The 17,310-nt window shown below is 36.7% G+C and overlaps 1 protein-coding gene across 1 annotated transcript in view; it reads left to right on the top strand.

Annotated features, from left to right (window-relative positions):
• Window positions 1-10,673: 10,673 nt before the first annotated feature.
• The window catches only part of LOC104278973 (estrogen-related receptor gamma), a gene marked incomplete at both ends in the record, with an annotated part of 39,214 nt that continues 32,577 nt past the window's right edge, over window positions 10,674-17,310 (top strand). Inside the window, 2 exons of the mRNA XM_009876105.1 lie at window positions 10,674-10,784; window positions 15,246-15,407. Coding sequence (XP_009874407.1) covers window positions 10,674-10,784; window positions 15,246-15,407 — 273 coding nt within the window. The remainder of the gene's footprint in view (window positions 10,785-15,245; window positions 15,408-17,310) is intronic.

Raw genomic sequence — 17,310 nt, forward strand, 5'->3', positions numbered from 1 at the left:
AAGGCCCAACATTACCTGTGAGATTAGAATAAAATTGTCACTGTTCTCTGTTTTAGAGCAGGGGCATTTTATAATACTGCCTAATAGTTTCAAAATTTACCATGTTTTATTAAAATGAAATCAGTTTGCCTCATAGTATTAATTGTGCGTAGCATTATGGACAGACAAAAATGCTGGAAAGCACTGAGCACATTACAATTATGTCTTTCAAGTGGGATTTTCTGCATTATACTCTGATCCACTCCTAGTGCTAAGCACAGAAGTATAGTCATTATGCAGGCTAACCATTTTGCTTTTGTATGAAAAGCGGTAGTATCAGGAAAGCGGTAGTATCAGTAAAGCGATATCACTAACAAACTTTCAATTAATTGCCTGAGTGTTACCTCGAGATGAGAGATGCAGAGGCCACAAATGGGATAACCTGTCATCACAACATGTCAGGTTATGAGGCTAGCAGAGTATATGAGCTAATGTGTCAATCAGTACACTTTGGGCATGAATAAAGTGTTAAATATGTTGGGGAGAATACTTAATTCAAAATGAAGAGTTACTTAGTTTTTTTTGTTTATATCCACAGAACTTTGTCTGTACCTGTTAATTCTTTGATGTTTCATTTCTTTTTCCACTGTTTTACCGAGATGAAATACAGACTATATATACATTATAGGAATGGGAAAAATTGTAATAAATGGTAAAAATTTCATCTGATGTTCTTTTTAGGCGTGGGCACAATGCTACAAGGCAACACTAATAGGAAGCAATTCCACCACATTGACATTTGTGTTATTTTCTTTATTTTAGTATGCTATGTGTCGATTTCATGCTCATCTAGCCACTCTAATTTTGAAGTTTTAGTTTTGTTGCTGAACAGTCATCAGTTTGACCCACTGCTAATAGTGAAACAAAAAACCTTAAATTTATTTGTCTACATTAACTCTTGAGATTTTCAGGCAGGAGCAACAGTGCACATGAAGATGCTGTGATGTGGTATACTAGTACCTCCCAGTCTGAACATACCTACATCATTGTTTTTTTCCTACCCCCTTTTTTACATAAGCAACTGTTCAGAGAAGTCAGAAAGGAAACAGAAAACCAGAATTTTCAATTTCTTCACAGTAATAAAATGTGACTCTCTGGGCTATGAACTCATATAAGTCACTGTTGAACTTCACACCTATAGTAGGTAGAGTTTTAAGAAACAGAAAGTTACAGCACGTGGATGGGAAGAGCAGAGGAGCCGAAGAAACCTGATACTAGTAATATAAGATCTCACTGTTATCTTGAAGTTAGAAATATCCGGCACTTGTAATGCAAGACTACTCTGAGACCCCAAATGAAACCCTAATGTGTAACTCCTCTCTAATCCTGAAATAAAATTTGCAAAGTAGCAACGCAGAAGACAGAGTGCTCATATTTTGAATTCAAAAGTAAAGCCAAAATGTAACAACATCTATCATATTTTCCAGGCCTACATTTTCATATAAAGTAGATGCCTAGGTTTAATAATACCTTTTTTTTTTTTTGCAACAGGCTGGCATGCACTCATTAAATTACTTTAGATCCTAGTTTCAAGTACAGTGTTCTGTATAGGTGTAGTTGATAAAGCATACTTAGACTATAAATCATAGCAAAATATAATATTCCTAAAAATGTGTTAGCTGCAACCAGAGGCTGAGACATGGTGTAAGCTTCTTGGGCTATTTTGCCATTGTGCCACCTGATCTAGGTTTTGCAGTACCGTAAAAGAGCATGCGGTAGAAAGAAGGAATAAGTTCAAAATTCTGTCATACTTTTTGATGAAGTATGAAATTGATGAGATTGCACAAATCATTCTCTTTAATCAGAGGAGAATTGCATAGTGCTTTGCTGAGAGAAGCGTAGTTCATAATTACTCAATACATAAATATGAGAGAAAATGCAGAGGTAGTATAGTTGTGGGTGTGCTAAGAGGAAAAAAATAAAGTCTAAGTGGTGTTTCTGTGAGTAAGCCTTGGAGAAGTCCAGAATTCTGTTAGAACATGTTCGTAGAGTCAGAATCATAGAATGGCCTAGGCTGGAAGGGACCTTAGAGATTATTTAATCCAACCTCCCTGTCATGGGCAGGGACACCTCTCAACTAGATCAGGCAACACACGGGGACCGAATGGGGACCAAACCCACGACCTTGATGTTATCAGCACCACGCTCAACCAACTGAGCTAGCCGGCCTCCAAGTTTTTGCACTACGGCCACCCTAAATGAAAAGGTTAAATCTCAGTTTGCCAGATGAATGCGGTTTGAAAACCACTTGCCTTACTCTTGTACAGTTAAGCACAGATTGGCTACTTTTCCTTGAGGAAGATCAGAAAGATTTTTGTCACAATAAAAAAACAACAAACTAAACCAAACCAAACAGTCAAAACACGTCAGGAACATGTTTGTTAGGGTAAAGAACTTTTAATATTTCAGTGAATTATGCATCTGTTTTAAAGCTCTAGAATGATGAGAGCAATCCTTTAGTTTTCTCTCATTCTCTTCCAGCAAAAAGCAATCACTTCCTCTAGATAGAAATCTTAATTCTAAGCAAGCTATTTCTTGATCCCAGTAGGACCAATATGATTTTTTATATAACTGTTTCAGATCAAACTAATAAGAACTTTCCTGTGACTTCTGGATTTCAGATTAGTTCCAGAACCCCTCATCATCCAAGTCACTAACTGAAATATTGTGAAACTGCACATTATTGCATCTGAAAAGGGGATTGAGTTCTTGATTCATGCTACCGGTACTTCACAGTCCGATTACTGTAACGCATTTCATTTCAATCTTCCCATCTCTCTTGAGAGTCGCCAGCAAATGATCCAGAACTTCAGTTAGACTTCTTTTCTATTAGAGTTGTCACTAGCATAGCTCTTGAATTCTTTATAAGCTCTGGATCTAGAATAAAGGCCTGCTTTTGACCTTCAGGCATTGCTGTGACCTTCCTCAGACTTACTTTTTGACCTTTCTGTCTGCCAGTGTTCCATGCCTTCTCCTTGGACAGCTGACTTTCCCAGTCGGCGCTTGTCACCTTAAAGTAATGATTACAAGTGTATTGATGCAGTAATGACTTTACAGCCCAGAAAGCTCCACTTCATTAAATTAGTTGTAATTTGAACACTGAAACAAGATAGCATCTTGTGTAAGTATATTTAAATAAATTAAGGTAAGGACTGTGGTATTTAGTTAATGATAGATTGCCTATATTTATTCTTCTACCTTGTCCCAGGATGTTGTATGCATAATTAAAAAAATAAGGCACATACTGTTACATAGTATGGCTATAATATATAAGTACATTGACATGAAATTTAATGGTGCAATTAGCAATGGTATTTTCTGTATTATTCATAAAAGCTTTTGCAATATTTTACACTGCTTCCTAGTTATTAGTATATTAGTAATCCAGGTGATGTGAAGTACTATGTGATAGTAACTGTTTTATTTCAGAAACATCAGTGCTTTATATATTCAATCCTAGTTCTGCATTGCTTTTCCTTCATAGTTTACAGATATGCACATTTTGCTGCAGCACTGGCTCTTCCTCACTTCAGAAAAATGAAGGAAAAGATGTGGAAGTTTTATAGCCTCTATTTAGTGTCCTAATTTCAGTCTCTTTAAAATCAGCATGATTCTAGCGTAATTCTAATGAAGTTCTGGTAATATGACAACCAGAAAAGATCAAATTTAAACACTAGGAACTCAATGCATAGCGTGTATCTCTTTGGGAAAACAAACAGATTTTTTAATAAGATCTTACGTGAAGCCTAAAAGGTATTTTTTTTTAATATTTGAGAGCTAATAGTGGATATTGCGTATTTAATGCAACAAAGTAGCTGTTCTGTTTTTTCTCTTTTTTTTTTTCTTTTTTTTCCTGCACATTCACCTCTTCTTGAACAGAAATAAAAGGTTCAAGGCTTGTCAGCATCAGTTTATAGATAGCTGTTTAAAAATAATGAGATATTGGGTATTGTAAGGCTCAGGGCTGTCTTGCCAGACTCATTTATTTCCATTCACCTTTTGTCAGAATTGCAGACAGAAGACATTCAATTAAAACTTGTCACCTGTTGCATGTGACCTAATTTGTATTTGTGAGTGTCACAGATTAGGATACTTAGCTTCGTATGGAACCATTAAAAATCTAAAGCAACGGTAGTATTCTTAAACATTTTATTCCACGTTTTCTTCATGTGAACATCTTTGTTTATGAACTGTTCTTCAATGGAAATCACTTGTGCTAAGAAATAATAGAATTTATATACACAAAATCTCATTTGCATGGGAAAGCTAAGTGGATTTTATGCATGTTCTTTTATGTTTTAATGCATACATGACAGTGCACGAAAATTCAGCATGTAGATGATTAGTTCATGCAAAGTTAATGTTCCTTTCAAGAGGCTGAGTACTGAGCTATGTAAGTAACACATTTATCAGTTCTTTTGTCAAACTGAAAGAAAACCCACCAAACCACTGGACTTTAACTGATGAGAATTTTTTTTTCAGTTCCTTTGCCAAAATCCCAGGAAAAAATGGATTTTCCACAATGCTACTTGTATGATTGGGCTTGGTGATCTTAAAGGTCTTTTTCAATCTAGGCAATTCTGTGTGCTTCTGTGATTTGATTGTCCAGAAACATTTTTAATTATTAAACATTAATAAAATTTGAAATGAAATATTGGTTTGAAATGCTTGTTTTACAGAAGCAGTAGTTTTCTCTTTTGATTTTTCAGCCTGGAGAAATTCACTAAATATTGTGATTGGTCCAGTAGTTTTTTTATTAGTAATAAATTCTTCCTTGCAAATCTTTTTCAGAGGAGCAAATAAATTAAGCAAATTATTCATAGTCGCTGTTTTGTCTTCCAGTCCCTTATATGGGCAGATTCCTGAACAAAATTGTTTTATAAGTCATCTCTTGAGTACTGACAATTTTATCCTCTATTAACAAATACTTTTTGGTACTGGCTGAATGTAAAGTAGGATGATGATTTTAAGACTTCCTGTGCTACACTAAAGAGTGTATTTAAAAGTGCAGATAGCTATCGAAAGACAAAACACTAAAGCCTTCCCCTGCTAATTGTTAATTCAGTTGTAGATCAGGAAAGCTTTAATGTGACTCATAGCTTTTATCTTCTTTGATGACTTAGGACTCTATTTTCAAAATATTACCTGCCTAATAGCCACATATCGTACATCTCTAGCTGAATTTTTACCTGCACATGGTATTATCCAAATAATTAGTAAACTGATTTCAGAAGCTCTCTGACATCCTTATAATTCAGTACATAAACCAAATATGCAGATCCAGAAGAACGAGTTGCTCGGATTATCCTTTTTCTTCATGCTGTGTTACTTCCTGCATGTTTCTACTATATTAATAGAGGTCTTTTGTGGTTTAAGGTATAAGTATTTTTTCCACTACAAATCTTACAGACTGTAGGATTAATGCACTGGTTTAACATTTCTCTAATCCTGAACTATAGAGATTACTGAATTGTCTAAAGAGTTACCTATACATTCTTATCTCTAAATATATTTTGTCTATGTTCATGGTGCAAAAACCAGCTGGTTTTCCCATTCTGTGTGAATAAATGTAAAACCCAGGATTCATAATACTCATTCAAGCTTATCTAGCAGTCTTACAGTCACAGTATACTCAAGGGAGCTAGAACACTCATAACAGGATGTTGTCCCAAAGAAGGACCTCCTCAGAACCTGCCATTAAATTTCTTTTCGCTCTTCCCAGTTTTGCTGTTAATCTATTTTTTTTTTTGCCTCTGCTACTGATGTTCCTCTAAAGCTTGGCAAGATGCACTTATGTGGGTATCCATTCTTACTGCTCTCATTGTAAAATTTAAGACAATGTTGGGAGTCTTACAGACATCTGTAGGAAAAAGATTGTTACCTAGTTACATATCTCAAAAAACTTAGATAGGCATATACCTAGTTTATATAGAGTGCTGTGTTAGAGGCAGAGCTTTTAAGAACAGCGTTGCTGTAGAATGTGCCTGCTTGCCATTCTCATCTAGGGAGGGATGGAGAAGGAGCAGAATTTGAACTTTCCATAGGAAGTCAAAATTGTGGGTTTGGTTCTGATCTCAAGCCTGTTCTTTACGGGAATTTTGATATATTCAGATATTAGTGCATGTGTAAGTTAATTAGATTTATTTTTTTCCAGAATAAAGAGCTGCCTCCTATTATAGGTAGTAAGCGATTTCTTATAGACAGTCCTCATTTTGATTTGGACTAGACTAATGTCTCCCAAGTTAGCCTGAGGATTTCCTGTGGATATCGAGCTCTGTGGAAAGAACAGGGTTGTTTGTGGGACAAGTGGACAGATGAACTCTAAAGACTTGTAGCCAAGGTAAGAAGGACAGGATGGAGAGCAGAAAGAGAAGTTGATTGTAAAGGGGTAAATAACATACTTTGGATATGACTTGGATCTGTATGGAAAAATACACAACACTGTTAATTATCATACTGAGTACCTGAATTGCAACAATAATTATATAGAGGAGTAAGGGCAATCTTTTCTGTTACATAGCACCAGTTACAGTGGGGTACCTGTACCACACAAGGGGCTCAAGACAGCGTGAGAAAATGAGTACAGGAAAGGAATAATAGCTTGTGTCTTTTGGAGGGAGAAACGGAAGAGGAAATACAGAGGAAACCGAGAGTTCAGGTTTGCCAGTGTTAAGTTTGTTTAGACTGAAGTACCTGGTGGGTAACTCATTGTGTACATCAGCTTCAGTCTTCAGTTATGTCTGTGCAAAACTATGTGGACACTTTCACTTTAGAGTAAGTGCCCAGTATCATTTTGTTGTGTGTTGGTAAGCACTGATAAAATTATTGGAAAAATTTTGTGAGGAAGCTTGTGTAGCAACTGTGAGGCCGCTAGTTTTTTTTCCTTAAGGCCAGATGGATAATTTCTCATGTTGGGTTAGTATGTGTAATTGCCTTCTTTTAAAAAAAGTAGCTATTGCATTGATTTACATAGTTGCCATCTCTCCATCTATTACAGTTCTAGTCTAATCCTTATCTTGTGAGCTTTACAAATTAGGTCAAAATGTCTGACCGCCCATCACTCCTGAACAGATGAGCTTGTGAGTTGTACTTCTTTTAAGGTGTAAAGTGCATATGTTGCACTTGACCGTTGAAATCATAACTGGTAGCAAGCCTGTTCTTTTTCTTTTTACCCAATAAGACACCCTGTGGTCATCCCTGTTTTTCTAATTTGGACTTGTTGTGGGATTTTTTTCTGTTGAAGAAGAATCAACTTATTTGTCTTCGGTGGAGCTTTGTTCAGTGATGTTAATGACCCTACAACACTGTGACAATAACACACTTCACTGTTGAGCACTGATAGGATAAGTGAATGAAGCTACTGAGGACTCTGGCAAGCCACGTGCACAGCAGTTACAGCAGAGGTCTACTTAACTTCTCCCTGTACTGTAGCTAGATGCCATGATAACTTCTTTAATAGTCTTGAGTACAGAATATATGTTGAATTACAGCAGTTACCTCCGTGATCAAAGACATTAAGCCCTTCACACCTCAAATAAAGAACTTTGTGGACAAAATAATTTTTCTTCCTTCCCTTTGTTTTTCTAACAAAGAAGGCATCAGCTGTTACTGCCTTGAAAGCAGATAAAAATATCCCTACAGAATGAATTCTCTTAAAAAAGCTATAGGACTTATGGGGGAAATGCATGCATATACACAGAAGCACATGGTTTTCAATTTGCTATTCACCAAACTCCACGTTTTTGTGAAATATCAGATGGGTATGCTCTCTTAAGTGGTGTCTTGCATTGTGTTTAGTTCTCTAAAGCCTCTTGGGAATTAAAATGCCTCTTAGTGTGTGTTAGATTACCAGAAACTGATTCTAAAATAGCTACTTTGTAATGATACTAGGAGCAGGGAGATCTTAGGAGCTAAAATGATGGTAAATTCCGTATCAGTTTTAATGAAAGGATTATAAACCTCTTAATGTATATTCTGTTTGTATATTATCAAAATTTTTTTAACATTAGAATTTTAATTAGTTTTATTATAGATTTAGATAATTTTAAACTGTGTAATACTGTTATCTCAGTTATTTAGAACTATATTGTTTTCTTTTTTAAAAAGTAGCTATCTTTATGGCTATAACTATGTATAATAGGTGAGTGTATGGATCTGTGTATAATTTTGTTATTGTGACGTCTGCATTTCCTTCTGTTGAGTATGTGAATAGCTTGAATGCATATCTTGGCAAAGGCAAAGGAGGTAAAAAGATTGTTCATCTTAGTAGATTCATATTATTTTAATTTAAGCTTCAGTTCCATTACTTTTTGATTAAACATACTTCTATCTGATGCTATCCATCTTTTATCACTATGAAATCTGCTCCCATGCAGAAAGAAGGATGACATCTGAATTATGCAGAAATCATTTTCTATCTATTTTTCTTCAAATGCTGGGCAGTCTTTTTCATAATCCCACAAAGATCGCATGTGACTTGGTCTAATCCTCTACCTATTTCTGAATATTCAGCTGTAAAACCTTAGTCTTTTACTGTATGTTTTTATGGTAGTGTGTTGTCCTGGATGTCATTTGCATCATGTGTAACTCCAACTCCTGAATAAAGGGTGAAGAACGCTATTATCATTAGCTCTGAAACACTTTTGACTATTAGTTTTTAAAGTGATGTTGCAGTTCTTGCGTTTCTAAGTATACCTTAAAAAACAAACAAAAAATAACCCTGCTTTGTTGGTTGAATCGCTATGAATTTTATAAGATAGCTTAGACCACAAATAGGTCACAACAGTAAAATAGATAAATACCATATATGAAGAATTCATTCATAATTATACACTGACTTGTTTGAGTATGTGATTGATTGGTTTTACTATTTGTATAATATGATTCACAAAAATAGTAGTAACATACAGTACTGCTTGCGGGAGTGAAATGTACGATCTTCTCCAGTAAACCAAATAAAATCTCATCATTAGCGGTCATCATTAGCCACTTTGCTGGTGAGCAAAAACTATTTAGCACTGTTGTATGCAGTTGAGTACACTACAGTTGCAGGGGTTGGTTGTGTCCTTAAGCCAAGTATCTCCTGTGTTACTAACCTTTATAGATAGCAATAGTCTGTCTGGGTGAATGAGAACCCCCTGCAGGCAAAGCCTTCCCTGCTGGGAGAGGAGCAAAGAATTGGATCTGCCTTGGGTCACCTAGTGAGCGTTCTGGTGCCTTAGCTTCATGCCAGCTTGGAGAGTAGGATATAGAACAGGAAAGCGAAACCAGAAAAGCAAGAAATAGAAAAGAAGAAGAAACAAAATCAGACCAACAAGAGTTAGTCTTGGGTTTCTGGCTAGTTGGCAAAATGGCTTTTCTTTACCAATCAATCCTCTTTGGTTTTTGAGGATGAGAGAGGACTGGCAGATGTTTCCTGGTAACTGCGCTGTGCAGATTCATGGGGAGCACATAGGCTCTGTGGTGTGTTCTTCTGGCTGTGCACATAAACTGCAACTTCTTGAGTGATGGCTTTTCTGCTGTCCAGAAGAGAGTTCTGGAGGTATTCCTGAGACTGAGAGATCAGAGAGATGGGTAGTAGTAGCGTAGGACACAATAATAACAATAGAAAAAGATAAATAGAGGGAGGAGAGCTAAAAGACAGGAAAAAGTGAGAAAGTGAGCTGCATTTTACTTCATCACTCACAGGGATCATTCCTTGCATTTTCATCTAGCTAAATCCATGTCATCAGGGACAAATCTTACGCTTGGTATTACTTATCCTGTTGCCCTGCATATGTGCTGAGTTTTTCAACCTCAGTGTTTTGTTACTGGTTGATTATACTGACATTCAACCTGGTTGTCTGGAAATCTGCCTGGTGGACTCAGAAGGAAATAAAAGTACTTCATTGTTTTATAGAACCTACCATCTTTTTTCCCAGCCTTTCCTTTTTTCATTTTTTCTGTGAGAACAGCCATAGATTTTTTCAGGAAGGTAAACTCCTATATATTTGTACAAAACAGGTAGCAGAACACTTTATTGAAGTAATGAACAATGTTGAGATAGGACATAAATGTTAATTAATCATTAATGACATCTAAATGCACAGCACTACAATTTCTTTCAAACCTTCGTGAACCATTCTAGGTCTTAAGTGACATATATGTTCTTATTTTACTAGGGATACCTACTTTGTATCCTCTGGCCATGTTAATCCGTGCTTTGACTACCTAAACCGTGTACAGCACTCATTGTTTCTACAGTTCTAATTCTCTGTACTTCTCTACTCCTAATGTTAGCCTTGTCTGTCCATGGTGCTTTCTACAACTTGGAGCTTTTGCTTCCGTCAAAGACAACTTAAGATCGGACTCTTTCAAATGGAAGCTAAACTTGTTAGCTGTTTTTAATAATAGGCAGAAATGAACAAATTGTTTTAAATGAGCAGGAAATTATGGTGTATACTTAGTCTTGCATATGTAAAAATCTGATTAGCTTGCAAATACTCATAGTGGTACTTTCCCTTGCTTTCTAAAATGAATCTTTAGAAACAAACACACATTTTAAATAAATATTGGAAGGCAGGAGGTAGAAAATTGTTACCTGAAAGGCATCCTCATGATATATTTATTACGTTTGCTTATTTTTCCTAATATAGGTGTCCGCCTAGACAGAGTACGTGGAGGTCGCCAGAAGTACAAACGCAGAATAGATGCAGAGAATAGCCCATACCTGAACCCTCAGCTAGTTCAGCCAGCAAAAAAGCCATGTGAGTACACCAGATATACAAAATTTCTCTCTGAATACAAAGTATTAATTCCTAGCCCTGTTTGCTATGCTCCTTCTGACTGGGACAAAGGTTTGGTCAGAAGACACTATATCCATTTAACTGTTAACATATTTTGTTTTAAATATGCTCATCTTTCTCAAGTGGAGTTGAACAAAGAGTATTTTTACAGGTGGAAGTGTATAAAAGCATGGTTTATGCAGTGCAAATTTTACATTTACAGGTTATCTTTATTTTCAGTGGTACATAAAATGGTTCATACTGTGATCATTAGTTCATTGAAGCTTCTAGTTTCAGATTTCACAAGAAAGTGATTTTTGTAGTTTTCACTAACTAAATGAGTTTGACTGCTCAACCTCCCAATGAAAATACATTAAGAGCCTCATTAATTTATACCTATAGATTAATACACTAGCTAGCATTAGATTAAAACAGCAATATGCCACACTAATAACAAGCATAGATTGGTAGTTTGGGCTCCAGTACCCTCATGGATTTTTTTGCTTTGTTTTGTTATGTTTTAATAATGTCCTTGATTGTATCTTGCTGGGCTGAAATTGAGAGAGAGAGAGAGAGAGGAAGAGATGATCATCTCATTGCTAAAATACAAGTTCCATCCTCTTTGCGATTAACTAAAAATAGTTAGGGGTTTTGCTTTGCAGCTTATATAAACTCAAGCAGCGACTGTACTAATTCCATGAAGTAAATTTAATAGCATTATAGCTGTAGTGCAAGAGCTAGTGTATTACCCTGCAAAGACATACACACTGTATCAAGTGTTGTAAACTCTTCCCATTTCAAATGAGAATATGCTCCTGCCGAGGTTAATTTGTGCCTAAATCAGAGAAATAAGCTGGCAAAATAGGAGGGCAAGCTCCTCCTGGTCTCCCATTTGCCTCTGCCCCTATGTCTCTGACGACACATGTGTCAGTTTTAGGCTCTTGTAAATACCTGGCTGTATGGAAAATGGAATTTGTTTCCATTTGTGTTCCCCAGTAGGGGACGGTGCTGTGTGCGGTACGTTTGAGCATATGGGGATCTGGAGAGCAAATAAACAGTCTTTGAACTGTAAGTGAAAGGGCATTTTAGCTGTGTCAAAGAAAAAACAGCCAGTTTTACATAAAATTAAGGCTTAAGTGAACATATGGCATAGTTTCCTTTTGCCTTTCCAAAAAACATTATGCTGATTATATTCCTTCAATTGTCCAATCTGGCATCTTCTACTCAGCCTCCATAAGCTGTCCCACTGTTCTGTAAATACAATCTAGGGCTGCACTAAGCAGATTTTGCACATTATAATAAAAACTTTCTGATAATACAATAAAATTTAATAAACTCTAATGCTTAATTTCATTAGAGGTTTAGTTTTCCTGAGTACACAGATTGTCAGTTTTTCATTTACTTGATATTGTCATTGAGTAGAAATGTTGATAGCCTAGCATATCAAAAAAGCCAAGACCAAACAAAAAAAAAAAATCCAAACCCCGAGCCCTTTAACTTGAACAGAGGTTCTTATTAACTGGAATGCAAGAATCTCTGTGTAAGCCCAAGATTACTGCAAAGTAATGCATTACATTGCCTTTAAGACGATATCTACACCAATTTCTATAAGCTCCATTTGTCTGAGATAAACTAGCCTCCATATACATCATTACTCATTATCTGAGTGCATCCCTTCATTTTCCTTAGCTTGTCCAATTATAAACATTTTTGTAACAAACATTTATAAAACTTAATTTTCAGATAAATGTCAAGACTTGAAACAATTGAATTGGTTTTGTGTGGAAGTAGCCTGGGAGATTTTCTGGACCCTGACTGATAGTTTGTGCATAACAGAGGCACAGGAATGAAAATTGGGTCCTATTGATTCTAATTAGGGAAACATTAAATAAGATTTACTTAGGAACAGTGCTTATGGCTATTCAATTTCCTGAGTGATGGAGCTTTCTGAGTACATTCAGAATTTTCCTATAGTCTGTATTAATGTGCGCTCTAATACATGCAGATTTTTCACCCTGTAGAGAAGAAACAGGTGTTTGAAGGATCTTTCCTACACCTACTTCTGGTCTCTATTGTATTTTCTAGCCTTCACCATGGAATCTAATGCCCTGCCTATAGATCTTGTTGACTGCAAACACTAAAAGAATTTGAGATTTTGCAAATCCTGAGTTGAAATATACACTATTCTTGAGTCATCTACAAAAAGCCATTGGTGAGGAACCTAATAAAAAAATAAAAGAGGTTCTTTGACCATTTCTCCTTCTTGCAAGAAAAAAACAAACACAAAAAACCACAGAATATGGGGGTGTGAGTGCTTCTTCATTCATTTATCACTAGTTAAAAAACCACAAAGATGAAGTCCTCGGCTGCAAATGTTTTGATGTCAAGAAATTCTAATTTATTTATCCTAGTCTTCAATACATGTGAAAATACTAGAATTGAGGAAGAAGCAATGTTATCTCTTCTCACTTAAAAAGGTTATGTTTTCTGTGTGAAATTAAACAGGATATGAAAAGACTGTTTAAAAAATAAAAAAAACTATGTGCAAAGACTCTTTGCCAGTATAAGTTAAAATTACCATCTGTCATCTTTAAATGAGAATAGAATTCCTCATTAATCAGTTTGATAATCAGTAGAATATTGAGATCAAGAATTACTCAGTTGGCATAGTTTCTATAGTTCATATAAAGCATGAATATATCTCCTTGTAATAAAACATGCTGGATGTGATGGTTTCCAGTTGGCTCTTGCACTTATTTTATGAAGGGCTAACATATATCAAAACCTCTGACACACAAATTTGGAATAAGGCAAAAATTGTAGAAGCAGTAGATCAAAATCCAGGAGTCTATGTCACAAAAGAGCAGTAAAGTATCAGAAATCTGAATCAAGTGAGTATTTTATGGAAATCTGTCATGGGCTGGTAAGAAGCCTCTCTGACACTTGTGGGCAAGTTACATCCCCATCAGCTTCCACTGCAGCTTCCCCACAGGAGGACACTGTGGTCCATCCTGATACTTACATGCAGAAGGGGAAAATGCTACTAATTCTGGCAGCTTTCTCTACAGTCAGAAAATACTTTGCACCTTCTTACAGTGGAATCCTGTTTATGTCAAGTGCCATACCTCTTTATCCTAACGAGGGGAACAGACAGGTGTAAACTCACTAAGGGGTGGCATTTGGGCTTTAAATACTGGTGGTGCATTCAAAGTCACACGATGTACCTACCATGAAAAGCGAAATGTAAACATATTGGGAAGCACAGTAATGTATCCTGTCTTAGGAGACTTCCTGAATTAATCCTTTTCCCATTTTTCAGTTCTGCCTTCTCAGAGTAACAAATCGAGCTCCTGCATAGACATACTTCCTTCGTACCTCTACATGAATATAATGATCACTTTATGTTTATCCTACTTACAGAATATAGATTAGTAACACAGTATTGTAAATCTTCCAGGCTCTTCAACTCTTTTTTTTCTCTACACTCTTCCTTATGACTTAATTGATTATTCCAAACAGATTTCACAAATCACCTGGATGAAAAAGTCAATATTAAACACATGAATGAAAATGCTATATAGATAAAAATAACCAGTACGTGAGTATGATAAAGTATCATTCTTTATGCAAAGACAGTTTGCTGAGGTAGAATCTGCATCTATTGATACTTTTCTTAGTGTTACGCTCTTTATCCTCCTTGATTTTAGTAACTGTTCCTGGCTGGAAGTGAGAGGAGATCATTAGTCTATTTTTGTACTTAAAAGAAGCTAATTTTACAAGTGATTCCAAATTTTTATGTTTCACTGAAAAGCAAATATAGGACAACATGCCACTTTTCTCAAAGCATAGGACCCAAGGAGCACAGATTCATTCTTAACATTTCAACAGGCAAGATACATGTAAGATATATGGGATAATGAGCATTAAGAAAGCCCTGAGACCGTTTTTGTTGCAACAGTTTAACAGTGACATCTGAAAGTAAAGAATGGTACTTCTGTAACGTAAGTTACAGATTTCAGTGACTGACTAATAGCCTGTGGCATTTACTCAAAAAATACACCTGCCTTTGGGAACAGGGTGGAGGGTGTTGCAGGTAGTTAGAGAAAGCAAAACATTTCTATTTGCACAGTCCAAAGTATTTTATAATACATAGATGTTTTTCTACAAGGTTTGTATTCCAGTATTAGGAGGTCATCAAGTCTTTCTACATTCCGTTAAATTTACTATCTTAAGAAAAAGCACGTCTAGCTTGATCAGCATTGTAAATAGATCGGATCTATTTGTGCTGTAACCACTTGTAGAAGCCACTGGAGTTACAGTAAGGTTTAATTCGGTCCAATACCTTAAGACAAATTCTTGTGCACTTTGAAATACGAGCCATCTGTTTGAAAAGTAGAATTGATGCTACTGGTGATCTTGTACTGTTCTGGACCATCTTTACAGATAACAAGATTGTCTCCCATTTGCTGGTGGCTGAACCAGAGAAGATCTATGCTATGCCTGACCCCACTGTTCCAGACAGTGACATCAAAGCACTGACCACTCTTTGTGACCTGGCAGACAGAGAACTGGTGGTGATCATTGGATGGGCTAAACATATTCCAGGTACGTAGAGTATTGATTGCAAATAGATGACATACAGTAATCATCACATGGGTTTTTCTGTTCTGGCAAAAGATATGATTTGTGCTCTCACTACAAAGCATGAAGTCTTCTTAAGGCTCCAGATCATTCACATAGGACGTTTGCCCAAAGAAGCTCCCTGGAAATATTCAAGGCCAGGTTGGATGTGGCTTTGAGCAACCTGATCTAGCAGGAGGTGTCCCTGTCCATGGCAGGGGTTTTGGAACTAGGTGATCTTTTAGGTCCCTTCCAACCCCAAACCGTTCTATGACATAGCTTCCTTGACAATATATCTTACCTTGGAATTGCAGTATTATGAGTGTTACTGTGTTAGTAAGTTTTACATGCTGCTCAGTGAATGAATTTTTTCTTGAATTGCTTTTATTGAGATAAACTTACTTTGCTATCCACAGCATTAGCCTGGTAGGAAGGGTAGTGTAAGCCCTCTCCTCTGTTCTCATCTGATTCAGTGGTAGCTGAGTGTAAGTCTGGTTCCTATACTACATAAATGCAGTACTATCTAATAGTAACAACAGGAGGTGCAAACATTCAGTTATACTTTGGCATGGCACAGAGAAATTGTTCTCTTTGTTAAACGAGCTAGTGTGAGAACTGAATTGTACCTGCAGGTCAGTAGAACGAACTGAATTGTACCAAAAATGACAGCCGGCTGAATATGAGCCAGCAGTGTGCCCAGGTGGCCAAGAAGGCCAATGGCATCCTGGCTTGTATTAGAAATAGTGTGACCAGCAGAAGAAGGGAGGTGATTGTCCCTCTGTACTCAGCACTGGTGAGGCCGCACCTTGAGTATTGTGTTCAGTTTTGGTCACCTTAGTATAGGAGAGATATCGAGGTGTTGGAGCGAGTGCGGAAGAGGGCAACAAAGCTGGTGAAGGGCCTGGAGAACAGACCTTATGAGGAGCGATTGAGGGGATCTCATCATGCTCTACAGTTACTTGAAAGGACATTGTAGAGAGGTTGGTGCTGGTCTCTTCTCACAGGTAATTAGGGACAGAACCAGGGGGAATGGTTTCAAGTTGCAACAGGGCAGGTTTAGGCTGGACATTAGGAAGAAATTCTTCACAGAAAGAGTGGTCAGACACTGGAACAGACTGCCTAGGGAGGTGGTTGAGTCGCCTTCCCTGGATGTGTTTAAGTGTCGCGTAGATGTGGTATTGGGTGATATGGTTTAGGGGTGAACTTGTAGTGTAGGGTTAATGGTTGGACTCGATGATCCCAAGGGACTTTTCCAACCTGAATTGGTCTATGATTCTGTGAAAAGGACTCTTCTTGGGCTTAGTAGTTCTTTGGTCTGCATGAAATGGACTCCACTCTATATCACGTAAATGCGTTGATATTCTGAAAGCTGACTGGCACTCTTGTTAGCAAGAAAAGTAAGTGTCATCAAAAGTAGTTCCTCGGCAAATTAGTGATTTCTTCAGATAACATTTGAGGTGTATTTTAGTTTCCCCCTGTGCTGAGGTATTTGTGCTTGCTTAGTGAGCTAGAGACAAGCTGTGCAGAGAGTCTCCAGGGTTCTCAGTCTGTCACCTTTCTCAAATGGTAAAGGCCCACAAAAAGGGTTGTCTTTTTTTCTTGTTTCTTACAGTATTTTTGTAGTCCAGCAGATGAGTGAACATGTTGATGTGTTTTCATCAGCTCGTTAGTTTTCTAATTTTCATAGTGGAGTCTTATTGAGCATAAGAACGGATAACGTTTAATTCATCTGAGTAATACATCATCCTCATTTTCGATGTGATTTTGGGATACCTTAATAGCAGAATAAATAATGCAATCAGTTGTTTTTTATCACAGTTAAATATATTTTATTTCTATTATCAAAAGAAATTGCAAAGATATAGAAATAGACTTCCTATCTTTTTTC

Source organism: Apaloderma vittatum, unplaced genomic scaffold, assembly GCF_000703405.1.
Source record: "Apaloderma vittatum isolate BGI_N311 unplaced genomic scaffold, ASM70340v1 scaffold28869, whole genome shotgun sequence".
NCBI classification, from domain to species: domain Eukaryota; kingdom Metazoa; phylum Chordata; class Aves; order Trogoniformes; family Trogonidae; genus Apaloderma; species Apaloderma vittatum.